The 23,033-nt window shown below is 35.7% G+C and overlaps 1 protein-coding gene across 1 annotated transcript in view; it reads left to right on the top strand.

The window, feature by feature from the left end:
- Positions 1-23,033, top strand: part of NECAB1 (N-terminal EF-hand calcium binding protein 1) — a 257,897-nt gene that overhangs the window by 181,596 nt on the left and 53,268 nt on the right. The window contains exons 6-8 of the mRNA XM_021089131.1: positions 1,581-1,717; positions 12,573-12,694; positions 17,695-17,771. Of these exons, the coding sequence (XP_020944790.1) occupies positions 1,581-1,717; positions 12,573-12,694; positions 17,695-17,771 (336 nt within the window). The remainder of the gene's footprint in view (positions 1-1,580; positions 1,718-12,572; positions 12,695-17,694; positions 17,772-23,033) is intronic.

Here is a 23,033-nt window from a genome sequence, read left to right as displayed (position 1 = left end):
CTTTTATATGCTGTCAATAAATAGGTATAAACCTTTATCATTTGCTTTAGATTAGTGTAGTATATACTGAAGTACAAATACAGTTGGCGTGATCTCTGACTACACAATTGCATCTCATCATTTTAATACATTTTATCTTTTTAATGTGCTTTAGAAAAATGTTATAACTATGGGACATCCATCAAGCACAACTGTTTTATTCTATCATCACATTTTCTTTTCATCTCAAAGGAAAGCTTTACTCAGTTTTATAAAACACACTAAGAACTAATTTTTTGAAGATTTTATTGCTGCTAAATGACAAGCTATATGTTCAAATTAAATATTTTGTATATTTTTACATTGAATTAACACACAAAATTCTGATTATAGTAAGGAATGTCTTGTTTTAGGGTTAATTTGTTCGGTGGAATTTAAAGACATAAAAAATTTTAATTTTTAAATAAGATAGGGCGATAAGAAAATTTTCTGTATTGTTCATCCACAAAAATAAAAAAACAAAAATGAACTTAAAGAGAGACTGATGATTGAAACCTTTTGTTATTTCAAGTTAGGAAAGAAGTTAAGTTTTCTATGACACTAGGTTGTTCTGCTAACAGAATAAAATTCTAAAATAACTTATACCAGGAGGCCAGAAGTTCAATATTTCCTAATTTAGAGTTGATAGAAGCTCAGAATATTTTTGAGTTCAGATGTATGCCAGAGTACTTGGTCTGATTTTTAAGTGAGAAAGCTGAGACCTAGAAAGGTTAATTAACTAAATCTTGTTTGCTTGGGTTTACAGCCATACCCCAAGATTTCTCAGCACACTGTATTTCCTGGCATTATCTTGTCACCATTACTTCTTTCAGTTTTGTATTTTCAACCATGAAATAATCATTTTGTTAGAGATAGAGCCAAATAAGTCCTTTCTTTGGCTGAACAAACTATTGTTCCCTCCTGAGAATATAGAAAATCAGATTTAGCTGGCTGTCCCATGACCTAAAAAAAAGTGATTCCTACATGTTTCATTCCACAACAATATGGTTTTATTCTCTTTCTTCAATCTAGATGTTAGATCCAGATGAGATTCAGGTAAAATTCATAATCAGATTTAACAAACTGTGTAAATATTCCAAGTTTAACATTTTCTGAAATTTGAGATAACTACACATGATTTCCTTTGGCTTCAGATCAGGCATATAATACATCAAGAGGGAATTAAGACAATTGCTGACATGTGACTGCATTTAGTTGGTAATAGAAAACAAGCCCAGAGTTAGTCACATTCCAACCTTTCTCCAGATATTTTTTTTTTCTTTTCTGTAGTTGTCTATTGCATAATTCAACTAGGTTTTGTCCTTTTTTTCTAATCCTGTGCAATGGAGATGAGACATTCTAGTCATTTCTGCAGCTCTCTTACTTAACTTATGGTGGGTAGATAGAACTCTGCTCCAGCCTCCAGGGCCCAACATGTCTTCTCTCCTTTTTGTCTCTTTTTCTCAAGGATTAATATGAGATTGATGGGATCATGAGAATAAAACATTCCTGGTTATTTTTTCCTACCATACTTCTAATAGCATTTGTTTTGTCCTATTTAGGACTATCAAGAGGCCTCCAATTTGGAACAATTTGTAACTCGATTTTTATTGAAAGAGACCTTGAATCAGCTGCAGTCTCTCCAGAATTCTCTGGAATGTGCCATGGAAACTACTGAGGAGCAAACCCGTCAAGAAAGGCAAGTTAGATGATTTCATATGATATCTCTTTAGTGACTCCATATTTATGGAAGACCAGATGAAAGGCATCCTAGTTAAACTAGAGAAAATTAAAAATGAGAATGAATAGATTTAAACAGAATGGCAGGGACCTCCATTGTATGTTAGCCTTATATTTGCTCTTAAAAAGACCATTCTCATTTTTCTTCTACTATCATGTATTCAACACATTTTAATTGAGAATTTATTAGATGGAGAAGACTTTACAAGCCACTGTGATAATGTAAAGGTATATTTTACATAGTCCCAGTTCCTAAGGAGGTTAAAGTCTATTAAGATAAATAAAATGTGAACACTGAAACTATAATGCAATGTACAAAAGGGTAAATACCAGAGAGAATGGGAAATTGCCAAGGGACAAAAGACAAGTTTCATGGAGGTTCTTGATGACATTTGAGCTAATCTTGTTAATGGGCATATTTGAAAATATGGAAATGATAGGAAAAAAGTCTTACAGGCTCAGTGAACCTAGATATAGCAGGATACCTAAGAATTCAACAAGCCTAATTATTTAAGGAAATAGAGAAAATTGAATAATGGGAAAAAGTTTCAAAATTCAATACCACCAATTGATATCACTGAGAAGATAAGTGGTGATAATATAATAGTTATGTAAATGATGGCACTAATGCTAAAGAGAACCTTGGATTAGAAATGTCTGTAAAGCAGACATCAAAATAATTCCCACCAACAGCTGGTACTTTAAGTTATCATTTTTTACCTTGCAAGCTAGAGAAGCACTTGGCAAAACCCATGGTTATGCAAGATATTTTTGCATGTGCTACTTTAGACCTATGGATATGGCTTATTTAATTTCTGAATTTTAGGGAGAACCACACAGTACATTTTTTTAAGGAGGCTAATAACAGACTACTCTGTAGGGCCAATTTTTCTAAACAAATTAATGGATACATAATTATTAGGACATCTCAGAAAAACAGTGGTATTTTCAACCTTATGTTTACAATGTAAAAATGAGTGAGCATCATCTAATTCTAACAAAAAAAGCCTGTAATTTCAGATCTAATGAGCCTGTGCAGCTGATGAACATGGACGTGCATTCCTCGATGGTTCTCTGCAGCATTTTAGCAATATAAATTTAGTATTTTCATTATATTGGGTGATTCCATATCAGATAGCAAAGTGTAGCAATTAGCTTTAGAAAAGCAACAACCCATCTCCTCAGGTTTGAACAGAGGATGACGGAATGTCTTAAAGCACAGTGAAACTGATTTCATTTTCCTCTTGAGAAAGTGAGACCTGATTTATTGCCTTTTCTTCAGATTTTCTTCACATAAAATGGATTCTCCCTTTTTTAGAATCAATCCTTTGCCACCCGAGAAGAGGCTTGAAAAAGGCTTCTTTACCTGCACTTTAGGTTTTTTTCCACAGTCACCTCCTACAGACTTGCATTCTACACTCACCACCATAGAGTGAATGTATAATGAACAACTGTTCTTTGTGTTAGGCCACAGGCTGATCTTGAACTCCTGTGACCCCTGACAACAGCTGCATAGCAGCTGGGGTTAATGAGAAAAAGCATGATAATTCAGAGTTTAAGGAAAGTAGAAGACACTAGAGAATTAATGAATCTTTTATTTCTAGGTTTCTAGCTCAAAAACAGCTTGGGAGAATAGGAAATATTGTGGATCTGATGTCAGTTTAGGGGAGTGCTATTGTATAGCATTTGACTAAGGCACCCAGAATGCCCAAATCCTACCCCAAATCCATAATATTCTCCCCAGGGAGATTTCCGGGGGAGGGGGGGAACTACATGAATAGTCAAACAGAAAACAAGGTTCCACTATGGATTTGTGCCCATAATATCTGATGTGAAGTTTTGGTTACTCTGACTGAAGCATGTGAATTGAGCCCAAGATTATTTGGCTCCCAAGGCTCCATCTTCCAGTCAGCTAGCCACCAGACACCAAAGTAAAGAGCCCCAGAGAGCTCCTCATTGGAGAAAAGACAGAGAGGAATTATGGCTGCCCTTTTTCCTGTGATATCAAACAAGAGATCAGTGAAGAAGCCTCATGAGGAGACAAAACTTGACTTGGATATTTTGGGTGCATTTAGTGACAGTGATATCTTCCTGAAGGGATGAGTATCCTCATCCACTACTTAAGACCCATGTCTCTCATCTGACTAACCCCTCCTAGATTTTTTGGTCACTGCTTGGGCAACACTTTCTTTAAGAAGCTTTCACTGCTCCCAAGACAGAATGTTATACCTCCCACTCTACCACCATGTACTCTCTTTAGTACCCTCTACTTATATCTACTTCCAATCTCAGTCTCTCACTTACCTTTCCAATTAGACTTTGAGTTTCTGGATGGCAGGGGCTTTGCCTTGCTTCCCTATACCTGGCACAACTATGTGTTAAATATATGACACTGAATAAATGAGGGGGGATTCCAGGTACAGGAAGCTATAGAGGATCATCAGATGAAGACCTGGGACATAGAGAGACAGGGTTAAGATAGGTCTTTAAAGCTAGACAAATGTGTTTAGACTCCATATGATCAGAGATTGTCATAGGTTATAAATAAAGGAGAAATATAATAAAGACGAGGTTTAAGAGAAATTAGTCTCACAGTAGTATGTAGTAAATTTGAGGGAGAGGAGAACAAGCTCAGAGAGGAGAGGTCAAATAGGTATATCCCCCCTAAAAAATGCATTAGTTTTTTTTTTTTTCTTCTTTTGGCCCAACGTAAAGTACATGAAATTTCCAGGGCCAGGAATCGAACCTATGCAACAGCAGTGACCCAAACCGCTAAATTGACAACACTGGACCCTTAATCTACTGCACTGTGAGACAACTCCTGCATTGTTTTTTTATATCATAAAAGAAGATTTCATGAGGCTCTGTGCAGTCAAAAGTTGCAACCCACAGATATCTTTAAAAATTTCAGGGTTATGATAATTTGCTTCCCCTTCAGCATCAATATTACTCTGGGGATTAATATTTGTGAAGCTTCGAGTTACAATGACTTGTTGAAATAAAGAAAAAAATTGAGAAGCCATCTATTCTGCTATCAACCCCAGGGAGTAATCACATAGTATCATTCATCCTGCAGTAATGAGTTAGACGTGCTGTGATGAGCAAAATGTCTGTGTCTATTCATGTGAAAATAGCAGTTTCAGAGAGAAAAGATGCATACAGCTGGAATACCACAGAGGTGATATTTTCAGATGGCATTATGTAACACTCATTGTATCTGCTTTGGCAAACTGGTTTAATGGGAGCCACTTAATTCTGTGTCTTTGAAAGTACCTAATAGCCAAAGACAAGAACAATCATTAGGTTATACTGAAGTTTCTGTCTAGAGGACACCTGTCCTCTTACATAAACCTTTCTTTCTCACAAACTAGATTTCTGGGAATACAATTTAATTATGTGAATTTATTTTTTATAGCAAAATCTGCAATTTTGTTCTATTTTCCAAAGTTGTTCTTTATCCAGAAAGACAACTTCTGGGCTTAGAAGTTATTTTTCTTCTTTTGATGGTTGTCTGTTATAGAAGTAAGGAAAAGCTTTAATTTCACAAACTGATTGTAAAAGCTCAGACATCAATTTCTTTAGCTTTAACATAAAGAAGGAATGCTCTAATCATCTCCTCCTTACCACCAAAGTTGCTAGAAAGTTGACTTTCTTGTAATTAAGGGAAATCTAGAAGGACATCTAGTTAAAGATTGGAGAGTAAACATAGATTATTTATTTTGGTCCCTCCCTAAACCTCTCAAAAATGGCATTTAAAGCATCTAGAAAAAAGGAGTCCCAAATCCACAATGATAAGACAGATGAAAGAATCAATAGGATAAAGCTCAGAATTAGGAGATAAAGCTCTGATTTAGGAGATCTGAGAAAGCTAAAATGTAAGCATGTAGTATAAGAGCCAAGATGAAATACAATTTGTATCACATAACCTCAGAAAGCCTCAAGAACTTAACCCACTGAGCGAGGCCAGGGATCGAACCCACAACCTTATGGTTCCTAGTTGGATTCGTTTCCACTGCACCACGACGGGAACTCCCCTCCACCCATTTTTAACATTTCTTTTTCTGATGTTGAGGAGTTGTATGAGTTCTCTGTATATTTTGGATATTAACCCCTTATCATATATATCACTTGCAAATATCTTCTCTAATTCAATAGGCTTCATTTTCATTTTGTTGATATTTTCCTTCACTGTGCAAAAGTTTGTTAGTTTGGTGCGGTCTTATTTGTTTATTTTTGCTTTTGTTTCCCTTGCTGAGGAGGCAGTGGGGAAAATATTGCCAAGACTGATATCAAAAGTGTACTGCAGGAGTTTGCATCATGGCTCAGCAGTTAATGATCCCGACTAGTTTCCATTAGGATGTGGGTTCAGTCCCTGGCCTCGCTCAGTGGGTTAAGGATCCAGCATTGCTGTGAGCTGTGGTGTAGGTCACAGACACAGCTTGGATCCCATGTTCCCATGTTGCTGTGGCTGTGACTAGGGCAGCAGCTACAGCTGTAACTCGAGCCCTAGCCTGGGAACCTCCATATGCCATGGGTGGTATGGCCCTAAAAAAAAGATAATGATAACAACAAAAGTGTACTGTTGTTTTCTTCTAGGAGTCTTGTGATTTCAGCTCTTGCATTTAAGTTTTCTTTAATTTCATATTAAAGTATAGTTGATTTACAGTATTGTGACAATTCTGCTGTACAGCAAAGTGACCCAGTCATTTTCTATATACATATATATATGTGTGTGTGTGTGTATATATATATATATATATATATATATATATATATTCTTTTTCTCACATGATATTCCATCATGTTCTATCCCAAGAGATTGGATATAGTTCTCTGTGCTATACAGTAGGACATCATTGCTTATCCATTCTAAATGTAATAGTTTGCATATAATAACCCCCCTCCCAAACTCCCAGTCCACTCTACTTCCTGCCTCCTCCCCTTTGGCAACCACAAGCTTGTCATATTTAGTTTTCTAAGGTACCACCATACTGTTTTCCATAGTAGTTGTACCAATTTACATTCCTACCAACAGTATAAGAGGGTTCCCTTTTTTCCATACCCTCTCTAGCATGTGTTGTTTGTAGCCTTACTAATGGCCATTCTGACTTGCGTGAGGTGGCACATCATTGTATTATTGTTATTTCTCTAATAATTAATGATGTTAAGCATCTTTTATGTTCCTTTTGGCCATCCATATATCTTCTTTGGGGAAATGACAAACCCACAGCATTTGCCTTGAATCAGTTTCAATTTTATTTTTGTATATGGTATTATAAAATAGTTTGTTTCTTTTGCATGTAGCCATTCAGTTTTCCTAACATTTACTGAAGAAGCTCTTTTCTCCATTGTTCATTCATGCCTCCTTTGTCCTAGATTAATTAATCATGTGTGAGAGAGTTTATTTCTACCTCTCTATTCTGTTCCATTGAGCTAGGTGTCTGTTTTGGTGCTGGTACTATATTGTTTTTATTATCATAGCTTTGTAGTATAGTTTGAAATCAGAGAGCATGATACTTCCTACTTTGTTCTTCTTTCTCAAGATTATTTAATTTATTCAGAGTCTTTTGTGTTTCTCTGCAAATTTTAGAATTATTTGTTCTAACTCTGTGAAAAATACCTTTTTTTTTCTGGTAGAAATTTCAGTGAGTCTGTTGATTGCCTAGATAGTATGGTCATTTTAATAATTTTTTTCTTCCAATCCTTGAGTACAGGATATCTTTTACTTTTACTTATGTTGTCTTAAGTTCATTAATGTCTTATAGTTTTCTGACTCCAGTAGTTTTACCTACTTGGTTAGATTTATTCCTAGAAATTTTATTCTTTTTCATGCAATTGTAAGTTGTTTTCTTAATTTCACTTTCTGATAGTTTGATGTTAATGTATAGAAACATTGATAGTATATAGATTTTTATGTATTAATTTTTTATCCTGCAAATTTATTAATTCTAATAGTTCTAATAGTCTAATAGTTCTGGTGGCATCTTTAGGACTTTTCTGTATATAATATAATGTCATCTGCAGTGAAAGTTTTTTATTTTTGTTGTTGTTTGTCTTATTGGTGTGGCTAGGACTTCTACTACTATATTGAATAGAAATTGTGAGAGTGGGAATTCTTGTCTTGCTCCTGACCTTAGAGAAAATGCTTTCAACTTCTTACTGTAGAGTGTAAAGGTAGCTTGGCTTGTCATATATGACCTTTATTTTGTTCAGGAATGTTCTCTCTATACCCAATTTATGGGGAGTTTTTATAATAAGTGATGTTGAATTTTGTCAAAAGCTCTTTCTGCATATGTTGAGATGATTATATGATTTTTATTCTTTATTTTCTTAATGTACGGTATCACATAGATTGATTTACAGATATTGAACCATATTTGTATCCCTGGGATAAATCTTATGTATCATGGTATATTATTCTTTGGTTGAATTCAGTTTGCTAATACTTTATGAGAATTTTTGCATTTATGTTCATCAGTGATATTAGCCTGTACTTTTCTTTTTTCATGGTGTCTTTGGGCCATTTTTCCATCAGGGTGATGCTGGCCTCATTGGAATGGGTTCAGAAGTTTACCTTCCTCTGCAAATTTTTGTAATAATTTGAAAAGGATTGGCATTAACTCTTCTTTAAATGTTTGGTAGAATTCACCTTTGAAGCCATGTAGTGATATACTTTTTTTTATTTGAGAGTTTTTTTAATTGCTGATTCAGTTTCATTGCTGGTAATTGGTTTGTTTGTATTTTCTGTGACTTCCTGATTCATAAGTGGGAGATGTTCCTTTGGTCTACTTTTTCTTTTAAGACCAATGTTTCCTTGTTGATTTTCTGTCTGGATGATCTGTTTATTGTTGTAAGAGGGCTGTTAAATTTCCTATTATTGTTGTGTTACTGTTAATTCTCCCTTTATATTTGTTAATATTTGCTGTATGTATTTAAGTGCTCTTATGTTGAGTATATATACATTTACAATTGTTTTACCTTTTTGTTGAATTGATCCTTTTATCATTCTGTAATATCATTCTTTCTTTCTTTCTTTTTTTTCTTTTCATGGCCACACCTGTGGCATATGGAAGTTCCCAGGCCAGGGGTGAATCGGAGCTACAGCTGGGGCCTGTGATACAGCTATAGCGACACTGGATCTTAGCCACATTGGCAACCTATGCCATAGCTTATAGCAACACCAGATCCTTAATGCACTGAACCAGGCTAAAGATTGAACCCTCATCCTCACAAAGACAACATTGTGTCCTTAAGCCACTGAGCCACAATGGGAACTCCTGTAATATCTTTCTCTGTCTCTTTTTACAGTTTTTTTTTAAATCTGTTTTGTCTGATGTATGCATTGCTACCCCAGCTGTCTTTTTATCTCCAATTGCATGAAATACTTTTCCATTCCCTCACTTTCAGCCTATGTATCTTTAGATATGAAGTCAGTCTCTTGTGGTCAGCATATACAGGTCTTGTTCTTTTTTGTCCCTGCAGCCATGCTATGTTTTTGATTGAAGGATTTAGCTTATTTACAGTTAAAGTAATTATTGATAGATATTGTTAATTGTTTTGGGGTTACTTTTTGAAGTTCTTTCTTATTCCTTAGTTCTTTTGCTATTTTCCCTTTTGACTTGATAGGTAATTTTGTTTGGACTTCTTTCTTTTTTGTGTGTATCTCTATATAGTTTTTGGTTTGCATTTACCATGGCATTTACGTATAAAAATATATAACCATATATATGTAATTATTTACATATATGTAATTATTTAAAGTTGTTGATCTCCTAAGATATAAAATATGGCCTCTCCATATTTTATATATTTATCTTTTGTGTATCCCTTAACTACATAATGTGGATATAAATGATTTTACTAGTTTTGTCATTTAACCTTTCTGCTAGCTTTTTGGTTGATTTACTGCCTTTACTGCATATTGCCTTTAGCAATGAGATTTTCTTTTAATATTTTTCATATTTCTAATAGTAGTCTTTTCTTTTTAATTTAGAAAAATCCTTTTAACATTAATTGTAAAGCTAGATTAGTGGGGCTGAATTCTTTTGGCTTTTTGCTTATCTATAAAACTATCTCTCTTTCAAATCTGAATTACAGCATTGCCTAGTAGAATATTCTTGGTTGTAAGTTTTTTCTTTCATCATTTTAAATGTACCTTACCACACACTTGTGGTCTGAAGTTTCTCCTGAAAAGTCAGGTGATGGTCTCATGGAAGTTTCCTTGTATGTAACTAGTTACTTTTCTCTTACCACTTTTAGGATTTCTCTTTATCTTTAATTTTTGCTATATTAATTACAATTTGTTTTGATGTGGATCTCTTTGAGTTCATTTTGTTTGGGACCTCTATGCTTCCTAAACCTGGATGTCTATTTCTTTTCTTGCATTAGAAAATTTTTAGCCTTTATTTCTTCAAGTAAATTCTCTTCCCCCATCTCTCTTTTCTTCTGGGCCCTCTATAAAGGCACGATTAGTTACCTTGATGTTGTCCCAGAGGTCTCGTCAACTATTTTCACTTTGTAAAATTCTTTTTCCTTTTTTCTATTCAGCTTTGGTAATTTACACCAGCTTTGGTGTCTTCCAGTCACTGATCCATTCCTTCTGTATTATCTACTGTACTGTTGGCTCCTTCAAGTGTATTTTTGTTTCAGTTATTGTATTCTTCAGCTGTGTTTGGTTCTTTTTTATATCTATCTCTTTAACTCCTATGTTCATCCATTCTTCTCCTGAGTATGATTTATTAGCTTGAACTCTTATTGGGTAGATTGCTTATCTCCACTTTGCTTAGTTCTTCGTCTGGGTTTTTATTTTGTTTCTTTATCTGGAACGTATACCTTTTTCACATCATTTTGCCAAGCTCTCTGTTTTTATTTCTGTGTGTTAGGTAGGTTGGTTATGTTTCCCAATCTTACAGAAGTAGATTTAAATAGAAAATGTCCTATTGGGCCTGGAAAAGCACTACCTTCTGCTTACCAGAGCTGTATGCTCTAGGAGTTCCCACTATGTGGACTGCATGGGCCCTCTGTTGTGGTAGGTCCAACTATTAATGGGTTCACTGGTGGGCAGGGCTTTCCTCTGACATAGTTAGCTACAAGTCCCTGCCTTATAGTAGCTGGTAGGAAGGACTAGGTCCTGGTGTGGCTTGCTTCATGGTATCCTAGTGCTGATGTCAGTCCATCGCTGGGAAGTGTCATGTTCCAGGGTGGCTAATTGTAGGGTCCAGGGTATCAGAGGCTGAAGAAAGGCTGCTGTTTGCACAATTGGTCCTGGGGCAATTGGTGGCAGGACTGGGTCCCTGTGTGCCTGGCTGACAATTTTGGTGTTCCTAGGACTGATGTCAATTTATTAATGTAGGCATAAACCTCTATAACTAGAGTGTGAAAAGGAGGACTCCAAAATTATGCTTTCCAGCTCAAATATCTTTGTGGTGGAGCAGCTTCTTAGAAATGCTGTCACCATTGTCTCTGTCCCCAGGGAGAGTCACAGTTGCCTTCTGCCTCTCTGGGAGGCTCTCTAAGATCAGCAATTGGGTCTGGTCAAGATTCCTCCTAAATTACTGCTTCCACTGTGGGTCTCAGATTGTGTGAGTTTTTTGCCTGTGCCCTTTAAGAGTGGGGTCTCTGTTGCCTAGAGCCCTCCAGATCACCTATATGCATGTCCCACTGCCTTCAAAGCTATATGTTCTGGGGAGTTCAGCATTGTACTTGGACCCCTCACTTCGGAGAACTACAGTAGTCATTTTCCTTTTGTTGTGGGTTGCTTACTTATGGGTATGAATCTTTACCATGTTGTATCTCCATTTGTCCTACCAATCTCATTATTGGACAAATAAATAAATGATTCCTTTATTTGTGTAACATCTTTTCTGCGAGTCTTCAGGTTGTTCCCATCAATAGTGGCTCTGTAAATAGTTATAAGTTTAGCGTACCCATGAAAGGAGGTAAGCTCAGCATTTTCCTACTTCACCATCTCTTGGCCACGCATCCCTAACAAATAGGAATTTAAGCATATTATATACATATAAACACTGGTTGAAAATCATTCTTCGTATAAAGGAAATGGAGACATGGTATAGCAGAGGGGAGGTTCTGTTTCTAGAAATAAATTTATAGGATTATTTGACTATTGATACAATATGGTGTTTATATTTAGCTTTGATTTAAACAAGTATTTTTTTTGTCTTTTTGTCTTTTTAGGGCCACACCAGCGGCATATGGAGGTGCCCAGGCTAGGGGTCTAATCTGAGCTACAGCTGCCAGCCTAAGCCACAACCACAGCAATGCCAGATCTGAGCTGTGTCTGTGACCTACACCACAGCTCACGGCAAAGCTGAAACCTTAACCCACTGAGTGAGGCCAGGGATCAAACTTACAACCTCATGGTTCCTAGTCAGATTCGTTTCCACTGTGCCATGATGGGAACTCCAGATTTAAACAATTATTTTAAAATTGAATAAAAGAAAAAGAAACTCCATAGGTTTTCTCAAACTAAACAAAATACAATGGCAGTGTACAAGTAAACATTTTTTCCATTGATGATTTGGACAATAAAGAAAGAATTTTTTATATTAAAAATTAAGGTAGGATTTTTACTCTAATTGCAAGAATAAAAAAATTCCAATATCTTTTCCTTAGTTTGACATATTATATTATTATATTATTACACATCTCCAGACCATGTTGCCAAGCTATAATTCTCATATGTTTTCATTTCACTGCACTAGAAAATCTTTGTAACTGATATTTGAAGATATGTTCCTTGAGATAAGAGACTGAAGCCCTGACATTGAGGTTAAATATTATCTTTGTTGTTCAAGACAAGGGCCAACTAAGCCAGAAGTCCTTTCAATCCAATGGCCTGGAAAACGATCAAGTCGCCGAGTCCAGAGACACAACAGCTTCTCCCCCAACAGCCCTCAGTTTAATGTCTACAGTCCAGGTAATGAAGCTTTGTCATTTTTCTTCTTCAGATTTACTCAATTGTATATTCATATTGACTTATTTTAAAATGTAAAAAAGGCAGCTAAAACAATAATAATGGAATGCTTTCTTTATACCAAAAAAGTTTGTCTGAAACCAAAGTGCTGAAGAATCTGAGTATTAAGTACTGTGGTGATGATCCTAATCATCAGTTCTGTCAGAATCCTAGCGGTTGTATCTGGGCAGTACATAGAGACATGATGGATACGGAATATGTGTGAAAGACTTGAGACTATAGAAATCCTCATCATCTTTAAACAAAGGGGGTACCCTTTAGTCTGCCCCCTAACTCCAGATCCCTAAGCCTGCCTAAGCATTTCATTCATTCTCTAAATTCATTTTAGGAAAAGGATTATCATTTCCTTTGTGGTAGGATTAAAGCCATAGCCATGCTTTCAAAGTGTATAGTTTATTAGACTAAGACCTCAATAGTTATTTTAACCATATCATTTATATTAATTACTTTAAAATTAATTTGAAATATGAAAACTTACATTGCTAAGTATTAGAGTAATTTTTTTAGGGCCCCACCCATAGCATATGGAGGTTCCCAGGCTAGGGGTCGAATCAGAGCTACAGCTGCCAACCTATGCCACAGCTCACAGCAGCATGGGATCTGAGCTGCATCTGTGACCTACATCACAGCTCATGGCAATGCCGGATCCTTAACCCACTGAGCGAGGCCAAGGATCAAACCCCCAACTTCATGGTTCTTAGTCAGATTCATTTCTGCTGCACCAAGATGGGAATTCCCTAGAATAATTTTTATGAAGTGTGAATATATCTACATGTTTATATGTATGTGTATATATACATGCACATATCACTTGAACATGTCATTGTAACACAAATGAATATTTAAATATCTACTATTTCACAAAATCAATATATAGATATATCCTGTATGTACAGATTGTACTTGAAAGATTTCAAAGTTCTTTTTTCAACATTGTTATTTTAACTTATGATAGGTATTAGTATATCAATTTCCCCAGAAATTTAAGCAGTTTGTTCAGAGGTAAGAGATTATTATTCCATTTTTTACAGTGAAACAAATAACCTCAAAATATCAGTAATTACAATGGGAAATATTTGTTTTTTTTCTCTCATGGATCTCTATGTTAGATTGTGTGATTTGTGTGATGTCAGCTGGTTGTGAGTTGGGTTCAGTTCTACTCTTCAGGTAGCCTCCTAGGATCAGTGACTACTTGGAACAGTATTGTCTCCTGGTGAATATCAAAAGTACAAACATCCAGGAAAAAAAACACAGCTCATTTAGAACCACTCAGAGTGGCCAAGATGGTGGAGTAGGAAGACCCTGAGCTCACCTTCTCCCATGGATACCAGAATTACAACAGAGCAACTACTGATGAGAAGCCCAAGGACTGACAGTAAAGATCTTCTACAACTAAATACAAAAAAAGGAAACACAATGAGATGCGGAGTCCTAAGAGGCTGACCCATAAATGAGAGGATGATTACAATCACAGATGTTCTCCACAAGCATGCAAGGGGTCTGAGCCCTACATTGGGCTCTATTGCCTGGGGATCCTGCCCTGGGGAAACAAACCTCCAGAACATTTGACTTCAAAGGCCAGCAGAGTTTATTTTTGGGGGAAGACTATGGGGAATAGAGTTTGCACACAAAATCTGGCATTGCCCTGAGCACAATGTAGGTCACAATGCAGCTCAGATCCCATGTTGTTGTGGCTGTGGTATAGGCCAGCAGCTGCAACTCCAATTTGACCCCTAGCCTGGGAACTTCCATATGCCACAAGTGCGGCCCCCAAAAGCAAAATAAATAAATAAATAAATAAAAATAAAGTGGCAAAGATTAAAGATAAAGAGAGGATATTAAAAGCAACAAGTTAACATATAGAACTCCCATAGGCTATCAGCTTACTTTTCAGCAGAAACTCTGCTGTTGAGGATGCCCAACACATTTAAAGTGATGAAAGGGGAAAACATATAACCAAAAATACTCCAACCAGCAAAACTTCCATTCAGATTTGACAAAGAGATCAAAAACTTCATAGAAAAGAAAAAAGCTAAAATATAGCATTTCCCCTTGGCCAGCTTTCCAAGAGATGTTAAAGGGGCTTTTCTAAGTGGAAAAGAAAAGGCCAAAACCAGAAATATGAAAATTTTGAAAGGAAAAGTCTCATTAGTAAAGGAAAATATGCACTAAGGTAGTAACACAGCCACATATAAAGCTAGTAGGAAGACTAAAGGACAAAAGTGTAAAATCGTCTATATCCACAAAAGTTAAGGGACATAAAAATGCAAAATACTATGTCAAAAACATTAAATGTATGGGTGGGAATAAAAATGCAGAGCTGTTAGAATGGATTTGAACTCAAAAGATAAGCAACACTAAATAGTCACAGATACATATAGATTGGTCTATATAAAACTCATGGTAACCACAAACCAAAAATCTATAATAGATGTTCACACAAAAAAAGAGAAAGCAATACAAATATATCAATCCCAGATTAAGATATAACAATAGTAAATATAGCAAATAAAATATAGCAAATATATAAAAACCCAACATAGGACACCTGAACACATAAAGCAAATATTAACAGCCATAAAGGGAGAAGTTGATGGTAACATAATAAGAGTAGGAGATTTAAACACCCTATTTACATCAATGGGCATATCATATAAACAGAAAATCAATAAGGAAACAATGGCCTTAAATAATACCTTAAACAAGATGAAATTAACATATACATACATAGAACATAGAAAATATGAACAGACCAAATATGAGCAATGAAATTTAGACAGCAATAAAACAACCCCAGTAAACAAAAGTCCAAGACCAGTTATCTTCACAGGTGAATCCAAATACTTAGAAAAGAAATTAACACATATCCTTCTGAAATAATTTGAAAAAACTGCAAAGGAGGGAACACATCCAAACTCATTCTACAAGGCCAGCATTACCCTGATACCAAAACCTGAAAAGATAATCTCACAGAAAAAATATTTCAGGTCAATATCACTGATAAACATAAATGCAAAATTCCTCAATAAAATGTTAGCAAACAAATTGAGCAATATATTAACAGATTTTTCCCAGGGATGCAAGCATGGTTCAGTGTCTGCAAGTCAATTTATGATACTCTACATTAAGAACTTGAAGACTAAAAATCACATAATCATCTCAGTAGATGCAGAAGTGGCTTTTGACAAAATTAAATATGCACTTAGGATTAAAAACTCTCCAGAAATTAGGTATAGAGGAAACATCCTTAACAAAATAAAGGCCATATATGACAACCCACAGCTAATGTCATACTCAATGGTGAAAAGCTGAAACCATTTCCTCTAAAATCAGGGATGAGACAAGGATGTCAAATTTTTCCACTTCTATTCAACATAGGATTGGAAATCCTGCCCACAGCAATCAGATAAAAAAAGAAATAAAAGGAATCCAAATTGGAAAGGAAGAAGTAAAACTGTCACTATTTGAAGATGATGTGATACTGTACATAGGAAATCCTAAGGACACCACCTAAAAGCTACTGGAACTCATGAATGAATTACATAAAGTTCCAGGATGTGAAATTAATATACATAATTCTATTACATTTTATATACTAACAATGTAGTATCAGGAATAGAAATTATGAAAATAATCCCATTTACAATTCTATCAAAAGTAACAAAATATCTAGTAATAAATCTAAGGAAGTAAAAGATCTGTACTGAGAAAACTGATACCATAAATTGAAGACAATACAAACAGATGGAAAAAGATAGTGGGCTTATAGATTGGAAGAATTAATATTGTTGAGATGATCATACTTCCCTAGACAGTCTACAGACTCCATGAAATCCCTGTAAAAATATCAATGCCACTTTGCACACAGCTAGAACATTTTATTGTAAAAAGGTAAGGATGTAAATTAATGTAAATTAATGAAACCAGAACACACCCTCATACCATGCAAAAAAATAAACTCAAAATGGCTTAAAGACTTAAACATAAGACAAGACACCATCAAACTCCTAGAAGAGAACATAGGCAAAACATTCTCTGACATCAACCTTACAAATGATTTCTCTGGTCAGTCTCCCAAAGAAACAGAAATAAAAGCAAAAATAAACCAATGGGCCCAAATCAAACTGATGAACTTTTGCACAGAAAGGAAACCATAAAAAAGGACAACTTACAGAATGGGAGAAAATATGAAAAGTACTGCTCCTGCTGTGGTGCAGAGTATTTGGTGGCATCCCTGCTGCACCAGGACACAGGTTAGATCCCTGGCCCAACACAGTCAATTAAAGAATCCTATGTTGCCACAACTGTAGCACAGGTCACAACTGTGACTCAGATCTGATCCCTGGCCCAGGAACTTCATATGCCATAGGGCAGCAAAAGTTTTAAAAAATAAAAATACAAAAAGTGAGGCCAAAGGAATCAAGTAATTTGACCAAATCAGCAGACTCCAGAGCCTGTACTCTTTCCTGCTATGCCGTGACCATTGTGCCCACTCAAGTTAGAAGATACTTGCTATTTTGCTTTATACTTCTTTTTGATTAACAGTTTGCCCGTTGCTGTGATCAGGACTATAATTTCCTTGGTGCTTTCTTTTTTCCAAAAGAAAAATCAACCACATCATGGGGTGGTAAAAATGGTTCAGCAGGATCTGCTCTTTTGACTATCAAAGGCCAGTTCAGACAATGACATAAAAAAAAAAAAAAACAGACTTGTGAAAATGAACCAACTGGGGTGCATGGACCTATGGAAAACAATACCTTAGAAAGGACTCGTGTAGGGGTGTGTGTGTGTGTGTGTGTGTGTGTGTGTGTGTGTGTGTGTAATGTGTTAATTAGTCAATGATGCTGTGTTTTTCCTTCAGGGCAAAAGAAAGCTCTGAGATGCCAAATTTTTCCTGCTCTGTCTAGAACTTAACACACTGCCCTCTTGATTTTCCCCTCAAGGTTTACTAGAAGAAGATAACCAATGGATGACCCAGATAAATAGACTCCAGAAATTAATTGACAGACTGGAAAAGAAAGTGAGTGCTTCTCTTTCTTTCTTCTCCCTCTCAGTTGTCAATAGATTATTACTCATTTTTCCTTATTGCCCTAATATCCATGGCTGCCCCATGGATAGGGTAACAACCAGGATCTCAGTGATGCTACCTACCAATGGCTGGTTGGTAGTTATTTGAAATTTTTGTTAAAGCAAAAGTAGAAGCTTGCATTAATTCTCATTCCTCCCAAAACCATCCCTAATTATAGCTAAAATAGAATATAAGGTTTAAAGTTAAATAAATCTACTACATTGCCTGACTCTTAGGTTATCAGTCATGTAAGATAGCAGTGTACTTGAATGATGCAAAGTGAAGCTCTCAGGGATGACATGGCTGACTCTTAGGATTATTTCAAAGTGATTTAGGGAAATGGAGATGTTGTGCGCTAAAATATGAGATTGCACACTCAACTTCTAGAGCATCTTAACTGATGATTTTTTTCATAAAAACTACCAAGTTATCTAGCAAGTTAAGATATGATGGCAAGTTCTTTAGAACTATAGTTTATATTTCCAGTTATTGTATTTTTACTGAGTAATTCTACTGGCATCAAGAAATCCTGATATTATAGTTATATTCCTCTTAAACAGCTTTAATGGAAGAGGCTGCTTTTGCCCATAAGTAAGAATATGTGTTTTCTGTACATACCAGGCACCAAGGAAGGAACATGTATGTTTGAGACAAAGTTACTGACTTTGAAGAACCCAGAATCCATTTGTAAAAATATTCTGTTCTCAAAAAAAATGAGTTAACAGATTTTTACAATATGCAGTAGCCTAGAACCAGGTTCAGTAAATAGTTAATGCTCAGTAAATACTTGGTAACTGACTGAGACATGCCAAAGGAATGGAGCATATACCAAAATCTACAGATGCTAAACTGAGGGAATGATTATTGAAAGCTGGAGTGCTTGGAAAGGACCTTGTGTGGCACAAAGGACTTAAGTGGGCTTTTTTAAATGCTGACAGTTAGGAGTTTTGAGTGCAAGCAACAGAAATTACCTCTTTAATAAAAAAGAAATCTCTGGAAGGAATGAGAGTGAATCAGCACAGAATCAACAGACAGTCTAGAGATCCAGACTTGGGAATGTCAGGAGATAAGATAACTCTAGAGATCAAGGTAAGCAAGAAACAGTCTCTCAACAGTTTCTCAGGTTATTTCACTGGACTAAATGAGTTCCAATAATTTCCAGTCTGTGGGCACTCTGCCCAAAATTCCACTTTCCAAGGAGAGAGGGTCTTATTATTGTCACACTCTCTTGATTAACAGTCCCAGAGTCTGTATTGAAAGGAGATTAGATAATTCACTGAAGGAAATTGTATTGGAATTAATGTTGGAATAAATGTTTGATAACAAACTAATGAGCGAATATTGGCTATGGAAAAGTAAAAATTTTAGTACAGAGAACAGTTAGAGAGGGCATTCAGGTGGGATGATGGCATGAACAAAGATTAAGTAGACCAGCCTGGTTAGAGTCTTTCATTTAGGGACATAGTGACTAGTAAGATTGTGTGAATGGGAGTTCCTATTGTGGCTCAACCTAATGAACCGGATTAGTATCTATGAGGACTCGGATTTGATCCCTGACCTTGTCCAGTGGGTTCAGGATCTGGCATTGCTGTGTCCTGTGTTATAGGTCAGGGACACGGCTTGGATCCAGCGTTGCTGTGGCTGTGGCATAGGCCAGCAACTACAGCTCTGATTCGACCCCTAGCCTGGGAACTTCCATATGCCACATATGTAGCCCTAGAAAGACAAAAACAAAATTGTGTGAATGAATGGGGCCATATTGTGAATGGCCTTAAATAACAGACTAAGGAATTTGGACTCAATCTTGGCAACAACAGGAGTCATTTATTATCTCTAAACAGATAAATGACATAAAAATCCTTTAGATAGAAAATAGTGCAGCAAGAATAAAAAATGGATTCAAACAAGAAGATTCAAAGTCAGAGCCACCAAAGCCAGCTATGATAACAATGACTTTAAAGAGCAAGCTGTAGACCTGAGCCCACTGAGATCAAGTATAGCAAGAGATGGGCCTGGACTAGGTGACTGGAAAGAAAGTGGCAAATTTGAAAGATTCAATGTGAAATTAAAGGACCATTGAATGAGCATGATGGGCAAAGGACAGGATAAATAATCTCAAACAGGAGCCTGGGGGTTTAAGCCTAAGTGTCAGATACAATTGTACCATTAACAGACAAGGGAGAGACAATGAGAGATAATTGATAAGGTGAGGTGAGTAAGTGAATTGGTTCATTAAATGTATTAATTTCAAAATATAATAGGACACCTAAGTAGAAACATCCTGTTAGATAAGTATGCAAGAAGACAAACCAACAGATTAAGATCTCTACAGAGGCGAAACCTCAAGTCCTGAGTACGGTAAGTTCTCTGGAATGGAGATTTTGTACAAAGAAGAACCAACCAAGTCTAGGGGAAGCAGCTTTGGAGAGTTCCTGTCCCCCTGCCACCATATTATTGTTTGTTAAATTTAAAGTGACCACTTACTGGGGCAAATAAAATAAACTAAGAGTTTGCTGTAAATCAACTTTCCTCCTTTCCACATTGGTATGTGGACTGAGACTAAAAAGATTAGTAGGAAAAACAGTAACTATGAAAATTCCTTTCCCAATTGTGGAAAATTTGGAAATGCAGGACCCTATTTGAAAACCAAACCTTGTTAAAATATTAGGATTCAGTTGTTAAATAAGTTTGGATTTAAAGAATACAGTATCTCTTTTTAAAATAATTTTGAAGTTCTTGGCAAACCTGTCTTCCTTTGGTGTCATAAGTTTGTGTCCTTATTTTAAATGAATAGCTCAAACTCAGGTCATGCCTTTTTTCCCCAACTTTAAATCAAAGTATTATCATGTCTTTTTCTTTCCTAGGCTTTTTTCTCCTTTCCTTCCTATGAAAGTGTTTCATTATGAGAACAGTGTCTGAGAAGTTATTGAAAGTACAGTGCGATGGGCTTCAGCATGGGGCTCCAGCTATGTGGGGGCTCAGCATGATTTGTCTTAATGAATGGAAAAGCAGTGCAAGTTGGGTTTTTCTACAACTTTGTCTGTACTGTGATGAGTTAGATTTTTGAGGAAAAACTACCCAATTGCCAAACAGTAGCTAAGTGCATATTATTTCACTGCTGGCTATTTTGTCTTCTGCAGTCATTATAACTAGGTTTGATCTCCACATTATAAAGAAATGCACTTACAGTGGAGTATATATTATCTTTTCTCTCTGTTAAGTATTTATGATAAATCATTCCAGCACTGTAAACCAAACCCAAAACCACTTATTGGGGGGGTGATAGCACTTGAAATTGATACAAGTTTCTTCAGGCATTCCTTTTTTCCTCTTTGACCTCTATGAGTATTTATGGGATATACTGTGGTTATATCTCATTTTTTCCTGTGCAGATAACACCTTTAATGTTAACCAAAACAACAACAAAACCTCTTTAATCTTCATGAAATCCTAAGTGTGTCATTGGATCACAGGAAATCCATATTTAAGGGGATGTAATTAAGGATGTCGCACTGATACATCTTGTTTTAAGTTATTCTTACCTTAGATTAAAGAAAGTAGAACTTAAAAGTGTGCCTGAGTTGTTGTTATGGAAAGGGCAGTCAAAAAGATCACTATTATTGCAGTTTCTCTATGTACTTTTAAAGATTCAATACACTTCTATATCCATATATAAATTTATCTTCACCGAGGAGTTGTGATTTAAATGGGCATTCATTCAGCCATTAGTTTATTCAACATTTAATGAAGTAATTTCAGATAGGGTAAAGTGCTATGAGGAAAATGTAGGGCAATATGATGAAGATGGAGGGTTAGATACTTAAAGTGGGTAATGGGAGATCATTCTAAGGATGTGATATTTGAGTTAAAGTTGGAAATATGAGAAAGAGATACTAGATGAAAACCTAGGGATAGAGAATTTAAGGCAGAGAAAAAAGTAAAAATGAACTGCAGAGAAGTTAACTTGCATAAAATTCTACCACAAGAAATAGCATAGCTAGAGCTACATAGCTCTATTAACAGGCTTATACTATTTCAAAAAGTCTCTATTTCTATAACTTTCAATGTATTTCTTATCTACTTGAAGGAATTTATTGTGCATCATCTTCATATATATGAGATAGATTAGATGTAGATATTATATAGATACAGATACAGATATAGATGATATACCACAACATCCTTATCCATTCATTCATCACTGGACACTTAGGTTGCTTCCATGTAGGTTGTTTACATGGCTGTTGTAAATAATGCTACTGTGACAATAGGGGTGCATATATCTTTTCAAGTTAATGTTTTCATTCCCTTTGAATATATTTCTAGGAATGTAATTACTAGATCATGTGGTAGTTCTGTTTAGAATTTTTTGAGGAACTTCCACACTGTTTTCCAATCCTACCAATAATGTGCAAGGGTTCCCTTTTTCTGCATTCACATCTGCATGTTATCTCTTGTCTTTTGATACTGGTCATTCTAATAAGCATGAGGTGATATCACATTGTGGTTCTAATTTGCATTTCCCTAATGAGTAGTGATATTTAACATATTTTTTTGTGTTCATGTTGGCCTTTCATATATCTTCTTTGTAGAAATGTCTATTCAGGTCCTTTCCTGTTTGGTTTTTGTTTTGTTTTGTTTTGTTTTTGCTATTGAAGTATAGCATTCTCTATGTATTTCAAATATTAGATATATGGTTTTCAAATGTTTTGTTCCATTCCAAAGTTTGGTCTTTTCAATTCATTAACTTTTATTTTTGGCTGTGCAGAAGCTTTTTTAGTTTGATGTAATCCCATCCCACTTGTTTACTTTTTATTTATTTCCTTGTGCTTTAGGTGCCACATCCAAAAATCATTAACAATAATCATGTCAGGGAGCTTTATTTTGTGTTTTCTTCTAGGAATTTCATGATTTCGGAACTTACAATTTAGTCTTTAATTCGTTTCTTTTTCTTTTTTTAAGTTAAAGTGTGGTTGATTTACAATGTTTCTTCAATTTCTGTTGTAGATCAGAGTGACCAAATCACATACCATTCCCTATGCTGTACAGTAGAAACCCATTGCCCATCCACTCCAAATACAATACTTTGTATTCACCAACCCCAAACTAGCCATCCAACCCACTTCCTCCCTTCTCCCTGGGCATCCACAAGTCTGCTCTCCATCTCTGTGATCTGTTTCTGTTTTGTAGATAGGATCATCTGTGACATATTTT

The sequence above is a fragment of the Sus scrofa genome, chromosome 4 (assembly GCF_000003025.6).
Source record: "Sus scrofa isolate TJ Tabasco breed Duroc chromosome 4, Sscrofa11.1, whole genome shotgun sequence".
NCBI lineage: Eukaryota > Metazoa > Chordata > Mammalia > Artiodactyla > Suidae > Sus > Sus scrofa.
The sequence above is the reverse complement of the archived record's forward strand: the minus strand, read 5'-3'. Positions and strand labels throughout refer to the sequence as shown.